This window comes from Lipotes vexillifer, unplaced genomic scaffold (assembly GCF_000442215.2).
Source record: "Lipotes vexillifer unplaced genomic scaffold, Lipotes_vexillifer_v1.1 scaffold811, whole genome shotgun sequence".
NCBI classification, from domain to species: Eukaryota; Metazoa; Chordata; class Mammalia; order Artiodactyla; family Lipotidae; genus Lipotes; species Lipotes vexillifer.
The window spans coordinates 2,525,258-2,543,467 of NW_006775554.1; the positions used below are offsets into that span (position 1 = coordinate 2,525,258).

Below are 18,210 nucleotides of genomic sequence, written 5' to 3' on the forward strand. Positions count from 1 at the left end.
TTTTTTTTTTTTTTTTTTTTAATCTTTTTGAGCCTTAGTGTTTTCATTTATTAACTGGGCTAAAAACTATCTCACAAGATGGTTTTGAAGATCAGGTAACGGCATGCAAAAACAGTTGAACAGGAATTGACACGTGATATAGGCCCTGAGTCAGTTGCCTCTGACTCTAACTATAGTTGCAGTAACCATCTGTTTTGGCAGATGTGCTGGAAGGTTAGGGAAGTAACTGGGTATAAATTGGGCTAGCTCTTGATAGGGAAGTTTGCCTCGCTTTTGGAGATCTATAAAATGGATGAAAAACAATTGTTGAAACAAGTATTCGAATTATCTATTTCTCCTTGTGGTTCCATTTGTATTCTGTTTTCCTTTATGGGCTGTCTTGTCTTTGCTTTTCTTTCACTTATATTTTGAAAAATATTAATCCTCTTTTTTAATATTGCTAATGGCTACCTCTTAGAAAATATATTGTAAAAATGTGTAACTTCATTTTTAAATAATTCAAATCTACAAAAAAGTTACAAAAATAATACAAAAAACTCCCATATAGCCGTCTTTACCTGGCCTGGGCTGAGGTGGGTGGCTCGTCTGCTGGGGGCCAGGTTTAGGTGATGTGCCCTGGGGTTCAGTCATGTGTGGACAGTGGGCAGGTCAGCTGGGCTGCCTCATTCTCATCCACAGGACCTCCCCTCCAGTGGTAAGCTAGCTTGGGTTCATTCACATGGTGGTTTCAGGTTTCCAAGTGCAGCAAGAGAGCAAGCACCAGTGTGTAAGTCATTTCCGAGCTTCTGCTTGTATCCTGTCTGTTGCTGTTCCATTGGCCAAAGCAAGTTACATGACTAACCCAGATTCCAGGGGAAGGGAAATAAGGTTCACCTCCTTAGTGGGAGAATCTGTGGGTTCACATCGCCGCACTGTGGGTGCACGGTAGGGAAGACTCTAGCTATTTTTATAGTTTACCACACACATTTAACACATTTTCACCAGCAAGACAAAACTCATTGCTGATTGCTCACCTTTTTACAGTGTAAAACTTCGGGCTCCGATGCACTGATTGTTGATGTGAAAACTAGTGCTTCTGGTTTTCCTGGGGTATGAAGTGCCCTCCCTGTAATGTGAGTGCAATTTGAGAGTCCCGTTTTGATGAAAACATATTTATGTGCCCTTTTTTTCTTTCGTTAAGATTGCCAACCCTCCTGATAGCTGAGTGTGTGCTGGTTTACATGACTCCGGAGCAGTCTACAAACCTCCTCAAGTGGGCAGCCAAGAGTTTTGAGACTGCCATGTTCATAAACTACGAACAGGTAAAAGGAAGCACAAGGAATTTGCCTTCTGCTTGGGACTCCAGTGGTGGCTTTCTCTCTCTGAGCACCCTCGGAATATGTTTTCACTTACTCTTTTCCTTCTGCCTCCAGCCACTCACATATCTCCTTTATTAATCAGTTCCCGCAAACCTAGTACTCCTGAGCTCTTGACTGCCGGCCAACTTTTAGCCAGAGTATTTGGAACTTCTGTCTTGTCCTTTAAGAAAGTTGTTTGAGTTCTTATCATTGTGTTTCCTGTAAAGTCATAGCCTTTGATGGAAGGAATTTTGGCTATCATCAGTGTAGGGGTAGCAAACTCAGATGCCTTGAGAGGCAGGCAGTGATGCAGATGCAGGCAGTTGGTTAGGTGTTATATAGTGTGGAGTGATGGGGACTGTGGTGAACTGGGGCACCCATGTCCCATTTCATGGGGTGCCCACTATTCAGTTCCAGCCAACTGTTACCATGTGGAGTGAGCCTGGAGTTGCCTGAACTCCCAGTTTTTTAAGAAAGTTTAGGAATGCAGGATTTTAATGTAAAATTTCCTACTTTCTGAAATCACTGAGCTTGGCCCTCGAGCTCCCTGTTTTTCTCCTTTGATCTAGTGCCGAAAGGGGTTATGTTTTAGGGCTTCGGAATAATTCAGATTGGATCTGAATCTTGGCCCTAGCTCTTATTATTGACTGTGTGACCTGAGCAGAATTGCTTGGTGGTTGGGAGTCCATGCTCTGGAGGCAGACTGCCTAGCTGTGTGACCTAGACAAGTTACTTAACCTCTCTGTGCCTGCTTCCTCATCAGAAAAGTGAGGATAATAATATCCCGACTTCATAATTAATAAATGAGTTAATAGGTGCACAAGCATTTACAGCATTGCCTGGCTATTAAGTAAGCTATTATTAAGTTAGCTAACATTTGGATCTCTCTGATAGAGATACCTACCTAGATACCTAGGTATCTAGGTATCTAGGTACATAGATACCTAGGATAAGAATACCTACCTCTCAAGTCTAAATAATTCAGATTAAATGTGGCAAGTGCATTCATTAAAAAAAAAGAATACCTGCTTCTCTGGATTATTATGGGAATTCATGAGATGTTGAACAGCAGTGGACTAATGATAAGCACTGAATACACTTTAGCTTCTTTTATTGTTTATTTTAGTTTAGCTTTATTGATTTTATTTTGTTTTTTACCTCATTTTATTTTATTTTTATATTTTATTACAGATAAGGACAGTACAGGACCTTGCCCAATGTCACATAGCTATGGAGAAGTCTAAGGCTAGACCTTGATCTCCTGGCCTCCTGCCCACCCATCACCCAGTCCAGGTTCCTGTATAGGTGGTTCTTGGTTGTTTGATTTTTCTTCCTTTTCTCTTTAATTGGAGGCATTCCTCAGACTCAGTCTTCTGTCCTAGTGAATGGATATAATGGTAGCTGGCCTCATCGGTCTTTAGTATTGATGTGGATAAATCCTGGTGACCTGTCTTTGCTTTCAGGATACCATACCTGGGGGAAAAGGAATTCCACTTCCCATGTTTCCACACATTTCGGATGTGTACCGTTTCATTCACTCTGCTTCATTTTTGTATTCTTTTATTCAACAAACCTTTATTCAACATCACATGAGAGACAATGGGTTAAGTGAGTTTTGACTAGAGACACTGTCACTTTGGAACAAGCCTGAGAATGTGCCAGTTTTCAATATGTTGACCACAGCTGTCTTTAGATGGGGTTAAACCCTACCCAACACCTTCATTTTGTGAATAATAAACTTTTAACTTAATTCAGTTCTTTCCTAACAAGTACAGAATCATCATCCTCACATTTGTCAATCGCTCACATAACATGTATTATTTTTTAATTAGTGGTTAAATGACAAAACCACATGGATGACGGTTATTTCAGTAATGATAATTATTGCACATTCTTAGAGTCTGATGACTTGTATAGCAGGCGCTATTTGAGTTTCATATATATTAACTTATTTAATCATCACAACAACCCTCAAGGTAGGTACTAGTACTATCCTAGTTTTACAGGTAAGAGGACTATTGAACCAAGGGGTTAGGCATCTTGCTCACAGCCTCACAGCCATTAAGTATCAAGCCAGGATTCAAACCTAGGCAATAAAATGAAGGAGTTTGTGCTCACAGATATGCTTGTATCCTGAATGAATAGTGTGCAATCCTATCATTAGTGCCACATAAGCCTTATGCATCCCCCTAATAAAGAGTAACATTGGATTTTGTTTTGCAGCGTTGGCATTGGTGTTGGCTTATGAATCCGGGAATCACTTCGTATATTGTTAAAGTGCTGAATTTTTGATACCTTGTACATGACAAAATAACAGTGTATATGCTATCAATACAATAATGTACATAATATATATATATATATATTTTTGGCCTCACTGCATGCGGCTTGTGGGATATTAGTTCCCCAACCAGGGATCGAGTCCACGCCCTCGGCAATGAAAGCACGGACTCTTATCCACGACCACCAGGGAATTCCCATGTACATAATATTTTGTTTTGTGACAGTTGTGCACATATATAAATTATGTTTTATAAACCAGTTTTTTATTCAAAAAGTAATGCCACATGCAGAATAAAACAAAAAATCATATAGTTCGATAGGGTAGACAAAGAAAAGTAAGTCTCTTATCTACCCAAGACCTCAGCCTCTAATCTGGAAAGCAACCTTGCTGTATTCCAGAATTTTCCTGTGCATATATAAATGTGGAGAGAGTTTCTTTTTTTTTTTTTTTCCCCCCCTAAAGGCAGATGGGAGCATACTATACACATTCCTCTGTACCTTACTTTTCAAGAGTTTATCTTAGGGATCATTTCATATCTGTCTGTCTGTTTATCTATCTATCTTCCTTTCCTGTTTTCACAGCTATATAGTATTTCATTATATGAACATGCCAGAATTAATTTAACCCCAAATGATGAGTATTTAAGTTCTTCCCAGATTCTTCCTATCATACATAATGCTGCAGTAAATGTGCTTGCATCTTTGCATTCACGTGTGAGTCTATCTATAGGACAGGTTGCTGGCAGTGGAATTGTTGGATCCCAGACTGAGTGTTTGCAATGAATGGACATTGCCCAATTGCCTTTCGAGGGGCTCTACTCCATCAGCATGGCACTCAGGATTCTGTGACCTGCAGTTGGTATTATCAGCCTTGACTGGTTAGAAATAGGATGCTGTTGTTTTAATCTTGCATATTTAACAAACAAAGAGATCCTTATGGCAATGCCCAGCCTCCTCTGTCCCTTCCCAGGTGAACATGGAAGACCGGTTTGGGCAGATCATGATTGAGAACCTGCGGAGACGACAGTGTGACCTGGCGGGAGTGGAGACCTGCAAGTCATTAGAGTCTCAGGTCAGAGGGCAGAGACCAGGACGTCCTCTTGTACCATTAGCCAACCGAGAAAGGGCACCCTCCCTTCACAGACAAGAGAATGTGAGAGTCCCTCGTGAGTGCCTGCCTCCAGGCAGCTAGGGCTCCACGTGGGGGAAATCCAAGCCCTGTCCTGCCATCTTGGTATGGAAGATGCAGATTTACATTTCCGACCCCCTGTTATCTTAACTTCTTATTATGCCATTTTTCAAACAACATAAGAGTAGAGGGAATAGTTTAAATGAACACCCATATTCCATCAGCCAGCTTCAATAATTTAATAACATTTTGTCATTATCGTTTGATTTATCCCCCCGCCTCCAAATTTTTGTTGGTGGTGTCGTTGGAATATTTTAAGGCAAATCCCAGACAGTATATCATTTTCTCCATAAATACTTCAGGGTGACTCTCCTACCAATAAGGAGCTTCTGGGCTTCCCTGGTGGCGCAGTGGTTAAGAATCCGCCTGCCAATGCAGGGGACACGGGTTCGAGCCCTCATCCGGGAAGATCCCACGTGCTGCGGAGCAACTAAGCCTGTGCACCACAACTACTGAGCCTGTGCTCTAGAGCCCATGAGCCACAACTACTGAGTCCACGTGCCACAACTACTGAAGCCCACGCGCCTAGAGCCTGTGCTCCGCAACAAGAGAAGCCACCACAATGAGAAGCCCGCGCACTGCAACAAAGAGTAGCCCCCGCTTGCTGCAACTAGAGAAAGCCCGCGTACAGCAAAAAGAGACCCAAAGCAGCCAAAAATAAAATAATTAACTAAAAAAAAAAATGAGGACCTTCTACCCCCCAGGATAATGATGATACCATTATCACGCCTTACAAGTCGACACGAACTCCTTCATAGCATCTAACACCCAATTCATCTCCAGTTTTCTCCAGTCGTCTAAAAAAATGTTCATAGTTGGTATATTTGAATCAGGATCCAAACGTGGTTCCCACTTTGTACTTGACTGATCGATCCCTTAAATCTCTTGGAACCTGTAATAGTTCCCGCCCCCACCACTCCCCCACCTTTGAAAATATTTTGCTAAAGTAACACTTCCTACCCCTGCCCCCATTTAAATACGTTAGTTTTTACATGGCTTGTGTCACATTACCACTGGGGTACTTTAAAAAACTGTTGCTTATAGAAAAGTTTCTTCCTTTATTTCTGTTTAAATATTATACTTTAGTGTGCATTTTCCCCCATTGTAACAATGCGTGTTCAGTATAGAAAATGGGAAAATTAAAAAAAAAAAGCAAGATGATAGTGGCCATGGTGGGCTTTTGAAAGAGGAGTCCTCTGAGGGAAATTCTGTGTGCATGAAGAGTGTCTCGGGTCCTATGACAGCACGTTGTCCTCTCCCTTTCTCTCCACTGCACATTTTAGAAAGAACGGCTCCTGTCGAGTGGGTGGGAATCAGCATCAGCCATCGACATGATGGAATTGTACAGCAAATTACCTCGTGCCGAAGTGAGCAGGTATGGGATTGGCAAGAGTTTGCTCTGTGGCAGATAACTGTGAATTAAAGGCATCATTGTCTGTATCCTTTAATGTTTAAAACAAAAACAAAAAAAAATTCAACCCTGAACTAGACTTATTTTGAAACAAGTTAAGCTGCTGCTAATGTAGATTAAACATTGATAGCTCCTTGAGAGTAACTCATTAGCTATTAGCCAAGATAAGGTTTATGCCCAAACAGATTATCTTAGTTGAAATAAGCAGTTACACCTCTGCAGTGGAAATCTTGCACAATCCCTGTGTTTTGGAGAAGCGGGAAAATGACGTTGCCCAAGGGCTCCTAAGGGGGGAAAAGTCTGCTTATGGATTTTTAAGTGGACTTTTCCTCTCATTATAAAAGAAATACATGCTCATTGTTCTAATAAAACAGTTTTCGAGCAGTGTAAAGTGCATGAAGTATGGAGCAGTTGGGAGCTCTGTAGCACCCTCCAGAGAGAGCTGGGGTATATTCTTTTTCTATGTGTATATAAAGATAAATATTTATCAATATATAGATTTATATTTTTTGAATCAGTAGATTGATATTACATGTATTGGTCTGTAAACCACCATCCTTTCAAAAGCTTAACAATAGATTGTATTTATCTCTACATGTCAAGATGTTCAGGGTTACCACATCCTGTTTAGTGGTACCTGTTCTTTAGGTGTGGATATATATTAATAACAGTTTTTAAAATTTAGGTGTAATTGACAGACAACATTAGTTTCAGGTACACAACATAATGATTCGATGTTTGTGTATATTTTGAAATGATAACAATAAGTCCAGTTACATCGGTCACTACACATACAGGATTATTATTTTTTTTTTTTAAGGAGAACCACTTTATTTTGAGTAGTAAACAAAACTCCATTTAGAACATAATAAACAAACCTTCCATCAGTTTCTTCACAGTTAGTCCAAAGAATAAAAGATCTTCTAAAGAAGATCTTTAAAGGAGATTTAGCTGAATTTGTGGGCATTTTTGGTGCATATTTTTTGTTTAAAAAGGTGTACACAAGCCAAGATTTCAGGCAAATGATGAGCAAGAAGTTTCCAGTGGTTCCATAGTGCGGGCCATCACATCTGAAGCAAGGTCCTGCAGTAACACCCCACCATGTGCAGCAAATGGCAGGCAGGACATGGCAGCAATCTTCACTACTTTCCCAGATTTTTTTTTTCTTGTGATGAGAACTTTTGAGATTTACTCTTAACAACTTTCAAATACGCAATACAGCATTATTGACTATAATAACCATGCTATACATTACTTCCCCGTGACTTCCGTATTTCACAGCTGGAAGTTTGTTCCTTTTGACCCCCTTCACATATTTTGCCTGCCTGCCCTCCCATCGCCCACCTCTGGCACTACCAATTGTTTTTTTTGTTTGTTTTCTTTTAGATTCCACATGAAGAGAGATCCTACAGTATTTGTCTTTCTCTGACTTATTTCCTTTAGCATAATGTCCTCTGGGTCCATCCATGTTGTCACATGTGGCAAGATTTCATTCTTTTTTATGGCTGAATAATACTCCATTGTAAATGTCAGTATATATACCACATTTTCTTTATCCATTCATCCATCAGTGGACACTTAGGTTGTTTCCTTGATAATAATAATTTTAAAGTAATTAAAAAGTAATGTCTATAGCTGGGCATTTAGTTATGTTGCAGACAGCAGCCTTTGTCCTAACAGAGATGGGGAAAGAGGCGGGACAGGCTTCGGTCTGTCCACCCCAGGCCGACCAGCCCTCCCAGCTCTGCAGATGCCTCATAGTTTGTGTCTACATTTGTCAAGGGCTTTTGCCAGATACTCTGTATAAAGAGAAACCGGAGGCTGGCCTGTTGATTTAACAGATGCCTACTGTGCATCATGCCTGTCTTTGCAGAGTTCACCTTCTAGGGAGCAGCTTCACAGTCTAATGTGTCCTGATAGTTGAACTTGGTCATGACGGTGATGGAACCTTGATCGTGATGCTGGTTCCTTCTCATACCAGGAAGCCTGCTTTGAGGTCCTCTGCTAAGATTAGTTGGGAAGCCACCAGAGTACTCCTTGGATAGTCATTCTTACTTCAGATGTGACTCTTTGGCCTGCACACCAGGGCGGGAGCTTAAACACAAATGCAGAAACATGCACAAGCGTGTACATCTATACACTTTCCTGCGCACGCACATGTGCACAAACACAGACACACACAGCCTGGATGAATGGCAATACCGGCATGTTAACAGTGGCTGTAAATAGTGGAATATGGATCACCTTTTATTTTTCTTCTTTACTCTTTTTGGAAATGCCTGCGTTGTCCCCACCGCCCCAGTGTGTGCATATCTCAACAGAAAACATTTTAAAGAGCTGTTTCGTATGTTTCGTATGTGTATATAATTAAAAGTTTACATTTAAAATGATTTTTGGAAAAAAGTCATATAAGCACATGATGGGGAAAAAAATTAACGAGAATAAAGTAGTACAGAGTGAAAACAAAACAAAACACCCGGTTCCTCACCCTCACTACCATCATCTACCTTCTGTTTCAAGAGACAACCACCATTACCACTTTCTTCTGCAGTTTCTAAAATTAGTCCATGCATATATAACCATATATCTCCCCCACTTTTTCTTTACATAGATAGTAATATACTAGGTACATTACCTCCTAAACAGCTTGCTTTTTAAATTCCATGATAGGTCTTAGAGGCTGTTCCATGTCAATTCATATAAACCTACCCTATATGGCTTCACAGTATCCTATTGTATGAATGTGTTTAATCTATTCAACCCATCTCTTCTACTTTAAAGTTTGTTTTTTGTTTTGTCTTTTTGCTGTTACTACATTGCAGCTGTGATGCTGCAGTGAGATTTCTTGAACACCTATAGGGTAAATTCTTAAAGCAGAATTGCAGAATGAAAGGATGTACATTTTAAACATTGATAGAGGTGGTCAAATTGCCCTTCAGAGAGGTTATACTATTTTGTCATCCTGCTAGTAATGCAGGAGAGCACCTCTTTCCCATGTCCTTGGTAAAATGTATATCAACCTTTTAAAAAATGTTTATTTATTTATTTATTTTTAAGGATGTATCAGCCTTTTTTATCTTTGTCAACTGTTAGCTGAAAACATTTCATGTGTTTTAATTTACATTTCTTTTCACATAAATGAGGTTGAAAAGCTCTTGTTTTTCCTTGCCAGTGAACTGGTCTTTTACCCATATTTTAAATAAGTTTTAAAAGATGTTCTTATTGAAGTGTAACAGCTCTTAATATAACAACGAAATCTACCCCTTGACATTTCTATTGCAAACATTTTTTTCTAGTTTGTCATTTGTCACTTTTGACTTTGCTTATGGGATTTTTTCTCCTTTTCAATAAAAATAAGTTAAAATGGGCCCACACCATGCATACTATTCTGTAGCCTGCTTCTTTTCACATAGTATATCCTGAACACCTTTCCATGACTATAAGCATGGGTCATGGCCTTCATTTTTGATTGGATACATTTGTACTGTTGTCTCTTCATTCTCTCCACAGAATAGAGTCCCTTGAGTTCCTGGATGAAATGGAGCTTCTTGAACAACTGATGCAGCATTACTGCCTTTGCTGGGCCACCAAAGGAGGAAGTGGACTGGGTAAGTGACTTCACTTGTATTGATTTAACCTAGAAAGGGGGAATTTTTTTGTCTCCAGAGAACATAAGACTTGACGGGAATTTTCGACCCAGGAAGAACTAGGGGACGAATATATATACGTGGATCTGATCCACAAACATAGCCAGAGAATCAGCTGTTATATCCTCCGTGTTTTTATAGCACAAAACCCAGCAGAACTGTTTAAATAAACCACATGTATGAAAACAAACCAACAGCCCTTTAGAAGACTGTGGAATTTTCTCAGCTGGATGGTAAGAGACCTTGAGTCTTGTAATCATCTTAATAAAAGGACCCAATGATTGTCTTTTTTTTTTTTTTTTTTTTTTTTTTTTTTTGCGGTCCGCGGGCCTCTCACTGTTGTGGCCTCTCCCGTTGCGGAGCACAGGCTCCGGACGCGCAGGCTCAACAGCCATGGCTCACGGGCCCAGCCGCTCCACGGCATGTGGGATCTTCCCGGACCGGAGCACGAACCCGTGTCCCCTGCATCGGCAGGCGGACTCGCAACCACTGCGCCACCAGGGAAGCCCATGATTGTCTTTTTAATCAACTTGTAACCAGGTTTACTAGATGTTACACACACAGATCATTATATCTCTCCAACACCCCTGCAGCTGTGGGTTGAACTTCTCTTCTCTTATATTTAAGATGAATTTCCCCGGCCTGGAAGAGTAGGGCCATAGGGACAGAGCGTGGAGCCTTGTCTCAGTGTTTCTTGTTGGCTTGATCTTGATCGAGTTCCTCCTTTACAGCTGCCCCTTGTTGACCTTGCTTCCCCTGGGGGATAGCCCTTGGGTGGCTCTCCAGCCACTGGAGACCATTTTAGATCTTGGTCCTGGCCTTTAATGTCATAGGTGCCCTTAAGCTTCCTATCGATGTGTCTGACACATGGCTTTAGGCAGGTAGTCCATACGAAACAAAGAACTTGGCAGAGTCAAGGACTGTCTCCTGTGTGAAAATTGCAGGTTGTTAATCATCCCCCTTGGGCTTATCTTTCCACTAGTTTATAAATTTACCCAGCTGGGCAGTTCAGCCCACAAAATCCATTTAAGTTATTTTTTATTTAAAAAATCATTTATTAGTGTGTTTTTGTACTGCTGTCCTCCCGCACTTTTAAAAACAGTGTAATTTTTAGTAGGGACTTTGGAAACTTCTAAAAAAGTATGGCAAAGAAAAAAAAATCACCCGTATGCCCATCACTCAGAGATAACCTCTGGCAGCTTTTCCCTTCCATTCTTTTCCTAGCTGTTGTTTTGTTTTTAGCAGAGTTGAATTTATCTATTTATGTAACCTTGATTCCTGATCTTTTTAACTTAATATTATAAGCATTTCCCCTTGCATTTTAATGGTTTTATAAATATTCTGTCATGAGACTATGTCTGAATTTACTTAACTTTCTCACACTTAAAAAAATATAGGTGGTTTGTAATAGCATAGAGCTAATTCTAGTTTCTGTAAAGTAGCGATGTATTGAGCATTTTTATGTAAGGGGCTTCTTTTCCCCACTTTGTGCCTGGCTGTTTTGTTGTATCAGTACAGTAAGTCCCTTACGTACAGACCTTCAAGGTGCGAACTTTCAAAGATGCAAATTTGCGTTCCGTCAACGTCATGCGTGAGTGAAATTACAGCTTGCCCTCCGTCTCCTATTGCTGAGGATCCTTCAGCTCTACCATCTCCCACCTCCTCTCCCTCCTCCAGTCAGTAACTCTTCTTGCTTGTTCACTCGATGCCAGCCCCTGTATGCCAGCTGTTGTACTGTACTACTGTACTTTTCAAGGTACTGTATTGTAAGATTAAAAATGTTTTCTTTATTTTTTGTGTTTGTTTTTCAAGTACTATTTGTGTGAAAAAAAAAAGTATTATAGACCTGTAGTACAGTACTATATAGCTGATTGTGTTAGTTGGGTACCTAGGCTAACTTTGTTGGACTTAACAAACAAATTGGACTTAACGACCGCGCTCTCGGAACGGAACTCGTTTGTATGTAGGGGACTTACTGTACTTATATGTGTGTGGGGAAGAAAGAACTGTGTTTGCTTGAAGTTCAGCATTTAAAAGGCTAAGTTCCTAAAGAATAGGCTCTAGTGCAAAACCTAGACAGATTCATACTAAAGCAACCCTGCAAGCAAGACTCTAGAAGATCAGGATGATTCTCCAATAATATAACTGCCTGCTAGGGCGAAGCTCAACACGCTGCAGAGGAGGACACTAGAATTCAGAGTCTCCTCAACTTACTATCTGCCATGTCAGTATACGATAAAAAAATTACTAGACATGTGGAGAAATAAATTGCCTACACTAGTCTTTTTTATTACTGAATTTGACTCAAAGAGAAAAGGGTGAACAAAATTGCTAAGGCTAGTCACTAGCCCTTTGGCTTCTTTCTCACCAAAAACAGGCCAATATTAATTTTTAAATGTTTAAGGTAAAAAGCAGAACACTCAAGAATGAACTCCTTAAACAAGATGTCTGAATGAGAAGTATTATTCAGAAGAAAAAAAAAGTTCAGCGTTTAAAGGATAGACTTTCAGGTTTACTGCAGAGAGCCCGTAAACTCTTATAACATTTCTCAATCCCTCCAAAACCACCCATAAACACAGTCTCATCCAACCTCCTGTTGCCTTGTGAAGTCTCATCTTACACAACCAGGAGGCCAGGGCTGCGGTGATCACACGTGTGGCTGGTGCCCCAGAGCCGGTCACTGTGGGCCTGGGATCCGGGGGTCACATTCTCCCACCTCTGGCTGTTTTCTCTGCCCCAATCCGTGAGAGTCTCTTCACAGCTTCTGTGTGTTTCCTCCCAGGCTTGAAGGAAATAACTTACTGATCTGTTCAAGACTCGTGCTGAGCCAGAGCTGAAGCCACTGACCTTTCCGGAGTTGAGTCTCCGAGTTTCCTGAGTGGTGGTTAGGCCTCGGCTACCAGTCTGCCCCGCTCGCCGAGAGACCTCACTGACTGAGGTGCTTGTACCAGTTCCTGTTCCTGTCGGCTTTTACCGTTTAAATAAATCTCAGTTGCCATTGCCGGTGTGTTGGTCCTCTGCTGTTTATCCTTTGCTCCCCTGAGTGGGCTGCGGTTCACCTCTGTGTCAGCTGGAACCAGAGGTCCTAACCCGACCTTGACCTTGGCTCACTCCCTGTGAGTCAGACTCATTTCATGCCCTTGCGTCTATTGTGGGATTTACTCCTGTGTGCTCCTGTTTGCAGCACCCGACATTGCACTTGGCACCTTGACCAGATGTTGGAGCTCGTCTCTGCTCCCGTTTCTGCCCTTTCATGCTTAAATCCGCCTTCACCTTGGTCATTGTGACAGGATGAATGATGAGCCCCTGATCCCTCCAACTGTGAATATGTTACCTTATGTGGCAAAAGGGGCTTTGAAGATGTGATTAAGGATCTTGAGATGGGAGATTACCCAAGAGCCTCCAAGTGGGCCGGATGTCCTCAAAAGAGTCCTTCCTTATAAGGGAAGGCAGGAGGGTCAGAGTCGGAGGAGAAGGAGGCATGTGACGCCAGAAGCAGAGACTGGAGTGATGCGCTTTGAATGTGGGGGAAGGGGTGGAAGTGGAGGAATACAGGCGGCCACCAGATGCTGAAAAGGGAGAGAGAACATCTCAGAGCATCCAAACGGAGCCAGCCTTGCTGACACTTCGACTTTAGCCCAGTGAAGCTGGTTTCAGATTTCAGACCTCCAGAACAGTAACAGAATAAATTTGTGTTGTAAGCTGCTAAGTTTGTGGTCACTTGTTACAGCAGCAGTAGGAAACTAATACAGTTATGATACAGATTAAAAGGGGCCCTGGAGACCTGGCCTCCAATTCAAAGACATAAGGCCTGTCCACACCTAATGAAATTTTTGGTTATGTGACTGGGGCTGTGAACCTGAGCCTGTGTGTGCAGAGCGGCAGTGAGGCAGCCCACTGGACCTCTCCCGTCCGAGAGATCACGGCCCCTTACTAGAGACTTGCAGAGTCTCTAGGTCAGCTTACCCTACAGTGTGACCTGTCCCCCGTTACACAGCAGCACGCCTGTTGACAGGGGTCCAGGTGGTGACACAGTGTGAAATGACATTGAATCACCTGGTGAGAAAGTTACTGCCTTTTCAGTAAGGTCTTAAGGACCTTTCAGATCTTAAGAAGTCCAAATAGAAGATCTCAGGCTGGTGCTGGTGTGTCTTTAACACTAATGCCATATTTACTAATCCGTTGTTTTTGAAACTGTGTACTAGGCCACTAATGGATGGTGACTCCATGTAGGCAATCAAGTCCCTCATTTTAAAAAGATACGGACTAGAACGGAGAATGTCATAGCACATCGTCTGTAGTAAGGGTGAGTACTTTTTTTGTAACTTGTTTCATTTTTATGTGTGTATACACTACCATGTTAGCACTGTTTCTAATGTTTTGTTTTTTAATTGAAGTGTAGTTGATTTACAATGTTGTGTTAATTTCTGCTGTACAGCAAAGTGATTCAGTTATGCATATGTATACATTCGTTTTTATATTCTTTTCCATTATGGTTTGTTACAGGATACTGAATGTAGTTCCCTGTGCTATCCAGTAGGATCTTCTTGTTCGTGCATTCTGTATATAATAGTTTGCATCTGCCAATCCCTACATCCCAATACTTCCCTCCCCCAACCCCCCTTCCCCCTTAGCATTGGTTTTGGTTTTGATCACAGGTGGAGGTCAGAGTGTTATAGCATTTCTCCAACTGAGGGAGCAACAGCATTTGGCTAGAATTTTATAAACTTTGCTTGGCTTCAATTATATCTCTGTTTTTCCTTGCATTTAGTTTTATGGAGTACGTTCTGATCAAGGCTAATGATACGCCATTACTATTGATGGTTGTGTTATAAAATATCCGTTAAAGTACCTGTCAATTTCATTTTAAAAGCGAGCCCATTTAAAGACCGTCACTAAGAAAATAATGGTAGAGCTACTGTACAGACATGCAGAAATCAGGGAGGTGATGTATTTGGAAATACTGAAGTTGAGAAGCACCACATGACAGAATGGTTATCTTATAACATTATAGAAACCTTACAGTTTCTCACGGGAGTGTAGGGGGTGTCAGGGGCAGAGGATCTCACCAAGGGTTAGCTTTCATGCCCTCCCTCTCCCATACCTCCCACGACTGAGACATGCATTCCAAAGTGTGGTTTTGGCTTTTTGAATTGGGACTTGGAACTCATTTCCCCCAGGAGTGACTGCCTCTCCTGTTCTCCCACACACTCATCTAAAACCTCTGGTAATCCTTTCTACACACACTGCTGAACTGAACCTGCCCTTGGGAAGGACATCAGTGACGTTGAAACCCTCACACCCAGTGACCCTTTCTCCGTCCTTGGCTGTCTCAGCTTCTCAGTAGCATCTGACATGGGCAACCATCTCCCTCCTTGGAACGTCCTCACTGCCAATAAATGATGGAACTGGATTTGAAACCAGGCAGGTTGGCTCTAGGACTTGTGCTTTTGACTACTACATTATATATATCCCTTCTCCCCTTGCCCCAGACAGCACATAAAAACTCCCCACCATCACCATTCCTTGAGGGTGTGGTTGCCCTGATGCCTCATTTCATTATTTCTGATAAATTTTCACAATTTATTTCATTGGCTTATTTCCTATTTGGGGACTGTCCCAGGTGCCATTGTTGAAAAGTGATCCTTTTCTCCAAAAATCTTAGTGAGGCTTTTGAATATTTAGTAGAAGAAATGGCGTTGTTAAATAAAAAAAAAAAATCTATGTTTTCCTCTAAGAGTTTTATAGTGTCTGGCCTTACATTTAGGCCTTTAATCCATTTTGAGTTTATTTTTGTGTATGGCGTTAGGGAGTGTTCTAATTTCATTCTTTTACATGTACCTGTCCAGTTTTCCCAGCACCACTTATTGAAGAGGCTGTGTTTTCTCCACTGTATATTCTTGCCTCCTTTATCAAATATAAGGTGACCATATGTGCGTGGGTTTATCTCTGGGCTTTCTGTCCTGTTCCATTGATCTATATTTCTGTTTTTGTGCCAGTACCATACTGTCTTGATTACTGTAGCTCTGTAGTATAGAATAATGGAATACTACACAGCAACCAGAAGAAATTAAGTTCAGACATGCAACAAAATAGATGAATCAAAAATAAGTACACTGAGTGAAAGAAGCCAGATAAGAAACAACACATGCTGTTTGATTCTATTTCTATTTTTTAAATTTTTAATTTTTTGCACAATTTTTAAAGGTCACACTCCATTTACAGTTATTGCAAAATATTTCCTATGTTCCTCGTGTTGTACTATACATCCTTGTAGCCTATCTCACATCTAATAGTTTGTACCTCCCACTCCCCAACCCTATATTGCTCCTCTCCCCCCTCTCCACTGGTAACCACTAGTTTGTTCTCTCTATATTTGATTCTATTTCTAGGAAAATCTAGAAAATTCCAACTAATTTATAGTGGCAGAAAACAGATTAGTGATTGCCTGAGAACAGGAACAGGGTCATGAGGAAAATTGGGGGATGATACACATGTTCACTGTCTTGATTGTGGAGCTGGTTTCATGGGTGTATACGCATGTCAAAGCATCAGTGGTATATTTGACCGGTAATTTATTGTCTATAAGTTGTACCTCAATAGAGCTGTTTTAGAAATAATTTTAAAAAACCCAAATGAGTCTCTCAAAAGAGATTTCTGTTTCCTTTTTTTAGCTACTTTTCCTCTTATAGAGATATTTTTTCTATAAAAGCATAAGCTCTGGAGTTAGCAAACCAGTTCTGACCCTAATTACCTCTGACCTTTAGTGAGTCACTAGATCTTTGAACTTCAGTTTCCTCATCTGAGAAATGGGAACAACACCCACCTCACAGGACTGTCATGAGGAGCCAGCAGGGTGATGTTTGTTAAATGCTCAGTACAAGCCCTGGGATAGAGCTTGCTGACTGTTAACTTCTGTTGTTATTGATGACAGTTCAACTATTGGAGTGAAAAACAGCAGAGTGAAAGCTTCTGATTTTTAAAAAGCAGTTTCTAAATTAGCACATTTTTATATTTTATGGGGATAAAATGTTACAGGCGACAACGTAGAGATTGAATTCAGTGTTCTCTTCTTAGGTACCATTGGTTCACCTACAGATTTCCTCTTGGTTATATCCAGAAGGTAACTTCCTAAAATAGATTGGGTTTATTTTTAGCTTTTTATTGAAGTACAATGTACACACAGAAAAGTACACACATCATTATTGGCTTGATGAATTTTCACAAAGTGAACTCACCCTGTGGCCAGCATCCAGATCAAGAAATAGAAAGTGATAGATTCCCAAAGTCTCCATGTGCCCTGTCTGAGTCACTACCTCCCAAAGCTAACAGCACAGTCAGCTTTGCTTATTCTCAACTTTCTGTTCCACTGTATGCGCTCTTTTGCGTCTGGCTTCTTTCACTTTGTTTGTGAGATTCATCCAATTGCTAGCCAGTGCGCGTGATTCACATTTTCATGATACTTTCTCTCTTACACCCTTTAGAAACATTACGATATCTTTGTTGAGACTTGAAGGATGAGAAAGTTTTTGTCAGAATTAAGGAGCAGTTTGGGTAAAAGAAACAGACTGTCCAAAGGCTCAATGCTGAGTAGAACAATGGGATGTTCAGGATACTGAAAATAGACATTAATTCTGGGGTAGATGTTTTCATAATTATGACCATTCAGATAGTTCTCAGCTTTTTCTACCAATAAATGATACTGAAATCAATGTCCCTGTACATATACCCTAACCAATTGGAGTTTTTATTTCTATAGGATCGATTTTTGAAACATAAGGCTCGCTGGGTCTAGGGGTAGGTGAATTTACATAGTTAATAAATATTGCAAGATTGTGTTACAAAATATTGTCGTAATGCACACTCCCCCCCAAAATGCATGGGTTTGCCTATTTTCTCCCTCTTTGTCGGTACTGGATGTTAATCACGTTTTAAAAATTTTCTGTTCTGTTGCTTTCCTTTGAATTTTTTCTGGCTATTATCTTTTCATGTTTGCTGACCTTTTGGATTTCCTCTTCTGTAGAGCTATTTAATTGTAATAAGTATTACTATCCAAATAGTAGAGAAAATGATAGAACCAAAAAAAAAAAAGTCAACAACATGAGAACATTCTGATTATCATATGAAATATGCTCATAGTGACAAGCTCTTCAGTAAATAGTAGACATTATTACTACCATTTTAACTGTTGTTCCAAACATGCAGATGGCGAGCAAATGAACCCTTACTGATGAGACTTAGTGGACTGCTCCTTCAGTCCAGTGACTTTTTGACTGTAATAAGTTCTGACGTAGCCAGCATGTCTGATGTCTGGTTACCAGTGACTCCAAAGACATCAGCATT

At 40.7% G+C, this 18,210-nt stretch overlaps 1 protein-coding gene across 2 annotated transcripts in view; it reads left to right on the plus strand.

Annotated features, from left to right (window-relative positions):
• Positions 1-12,865, plus strand: part of LCMT1 (leucine carboxyl methyltransferase 1) — a 55,740-nt gene extending 42,875 nt beyond the window's left edge. Inside the window, exons 7-11 of one of the 2 annotated variants that reach the window (XM_007450001.1) lie at positions 1,181-1,301; positions 4,591-4,692; positions 6,093-6,184; positions 9,731-9,828; positions 12,650-12,865. In XM_007450001.1, the coding sequence (XP_007450063.1) occupies positions 1,181-1,301; positions 4,591-4,692; positions 6,093-6,184; positions 9,731-9,828; positions 12,650-12,672 (436 nt within the window). In that variant the 3' untranslated portion in view covers positions 12,673-12,865. The remainder of the gene's footprint in view (positions 1-1,180; positions 1,302-4,590; positions 4,693-6,092; positions 6,185-9,730; positions 9,829-12,649) is intronic. The other variant, XM_007450002.1, reaches the window with a different exon arrangement.
• Positions 12,866-18,210: the final 5,345 nt, after the last annotated feature.